We start from the raw sequence: 2,401 nt of genomic DNA, 5'->3' as shown, positions 1-2,401 counted from the left end.
GGGTTACTGTACCATTACCACAGCCGATCCAAACATGTCCACACCTGTCTACACCTACTGCCATTGGATGTCGTACTCTGTGTTTCTCGTCCAGGATACAGTTTGCCTTTTTCTCATTCCGTGAGATGACATATACCTGGTTAGTGTCCAAGGTCTGGTACAAATACTCTGTCATATTCATCACGTGCTATACTATTCTGTCTCGTTCCGGGTAGCGTCTGACCATTGTCCAGTTCTCCACTCCATGTGTGTATAATCTGACCTGATTTGTTGACGATATTCAGTTTTTGAAAGTCAGTACCTCCAGTGGTAATAGCGACATTCCCTCGGGTCAAACATACTATACGTTTCCCGGCAGGTCCACACGAGATTTGTCTAACCTTGTCCCCAGACATGTTAAGTACCAGTATTGTTGTAGTACCAGTACTAACGATCACCTCGTCTGTGTCACTAACACTGATAAACCAGGCCTTAAATGGGCTGATGTCAGCGAAGATCGTCACTTGTCTGTTCTCTGACAGTTTGTGTATAAATGGTGAATGATCCTGGAGAGTCATTAGTAGTCCAGAGTTGGTCAAAGCCAAACTCCAAGGTGCGAAATCAAGCTTCACAGTCTCCGTGACGTTTCCCTTTTTATTGACTCGGAGCAGATCCCGACACCCAAACCTTGATATCCATGTATAGGTGTTGTCTATTGGACATATTGAAAATATGGATTTGTTTGGAGAAGTTTGGAATGTAGTAAGTTTCCGGACATGCTGGTTATTTATTTCCTTCTTTTCATACTTTGGCGTTGAATAATTCTTACTCCCCGTCTGAACATATCCGATCATCTTTTTCAATTGGTCTGTATTAATTTGGCCGGTTTCAAAGCTAAGTGGACGTGTCGGTACACTTGTACCAGTAACGTCATAAAGTGGTAAAGTGGTCCTCAATCTCCCCGTCAGCTCAAACAAAGTTCCACTTGATGGATTTTCCGACTGCTGCTCCACTTCTCCGATCAGCTGCTTTATTTGTTTGACACTTTTATCATCATGCTCACAATCATGTTGGAAGAGTCTATCTTCTTCAGCAACCAGTGATGATAATTCAGCAAGGACATTGTCCACTATATAATCTATTCCTACCTTTATCTTTGTTCCTCTCTCTTTCACATCTTTAGAGATAATATCAACACTTTCTTTGAATGTTGTGATCTCTTTCCGACGGTTTGATAACTTCTCATTGAATTGACCTAACTTGGATTTCAACGTTTTCAACTGTTCACGTACGTAATGTTTCTGGGTGTTAATTTCATCTTCAAAATGTTTGAATGCGTGCTGGTTATGTTTCGTTGTAAAACACATTGAACAGATGGCGACGTTACACTCTGTACAGAACAGTTGGCATGTTTTACCGGGGTGTATCTTACATACCTCTGGTAGTACCGCCTGGTCCTGGTTTGTTCGCTTGTTTTATCGGTACAACGTCGTCATTTCCTGTCCCTCCTCGCTCGCTGATGGATCTCCTTACATTTGTCACACGAAGCCTCCTGACAGTCATTACAGTACCAGTTCACGTCCTCTACACTATCACACCACGCACACATGTCCTGCACGTGTACCTGTGCCTTACGAATAGACAGTTTACTCGCCATGTCAGCTTCTAAGGAAACGTAAATAACATAAACTGTATACGACACGTCGTCATTTGCACTCTAAATTAAACTTCCTTGTTCGGCATGACTGAAGTTACATGGGAAAGGTGCGGATTGTGCGCACCTGTAACAAGGACGTTAAATGACTAGTGTGTCAGATGAAGTGTTTAATCCTATAATATAAGATTCCAAAGGTTCATATCGTGATATGTTTACGTTTATTTGTCGACCCTTGAAGGGTTTATATATAAATAGTAAACCAGCTGTTACGGGGTCAAACTTTCACTGGTCGGAATTAAGAATTTGCGGATTGTTCGTTTTTCAATGGCATTCAGGGTCAATATTCAACGTTGATGTCAGCCGGGTTCAATTTTCAACGAAGGTCCATTTTCATCGTTTCACCGGCCGGCCGGACGACGGTCGCCGCGCCACGATACATGGTTCAAGATATATCGATACTCGTAACAACAGACAAAATGTCTATAGATATATGTTTTACATATTTAAGAACGCTATTTACCTCGGCTGATGTTTGTATATATGGATTGCTTACTTGTGTAGCTGTGCGCCTGAGTGTCGTGTCTATATTACCGAAGTCAAACAACGTCAATCTTGATCAGCTGATGGATCGGTGACCACTCTTTTGTGCGTTACATATCTTAACCGGAGAGGGAAAATGCAACTAGACCAGAACTCGAAACCGGGATCTAATTATATTAAGTTCTAATTATCTGGCGATATTTCTATGTTATATATATGAACTCT

At 41.7% G+C, this 2,401-nt stretch overlaps 1 protein-coding gene across 1 annotated transcript; it reads right to left on the bottom strand.

Moving 5' to 3' along the window:
* Window positions 1–10: 10 nt before the first annotated feature.
* LOC117319193 lies at window positions 11–1,462 on the bottom strand. The gene has a single exon (XM_033874030.1). The coding sequence runs from the start codon at window positions 1,344–1,346 to the stop codon at window positions 141–143; it is 1,206 nt and encodes a 401-aa protein (XP_033729921.1). The 5' UTR covers window positions 1,347–1,462; the 3' UTR covers window positions 11–140.
* Window positions 1,463–2,401: the final 939 nt, after the last annotated feature.

Source organism: Pecten maximus, unplaced genomic scaffold (genome assembly GCF_902652985.1).
Source record: "Pecten maximus unplaced genomic scaffold, xPecMax1.1, whole genome shotgun sequence".
Classification (NCBI taxonomy): domain Eukaryota; kingdom Metazoa; phylum Mollusca; class Bivalvia; order Pectinida; family Pectinidae; genus Pecten; species Pecten maximus.
Note: the sequence above shows the minus strand (reverse complement) of the source record. Positions and strands in the feature narration are given on the sequence as shown.

Coding starts and splice junctions, on each gene's coding strand:
- LOC117319193 (XM_033874030.1), bottom strand. CDS start 1,346: ATGTGTTTTACAACGAAACATAACCAGCACGCATTCAAACATTTTGAA.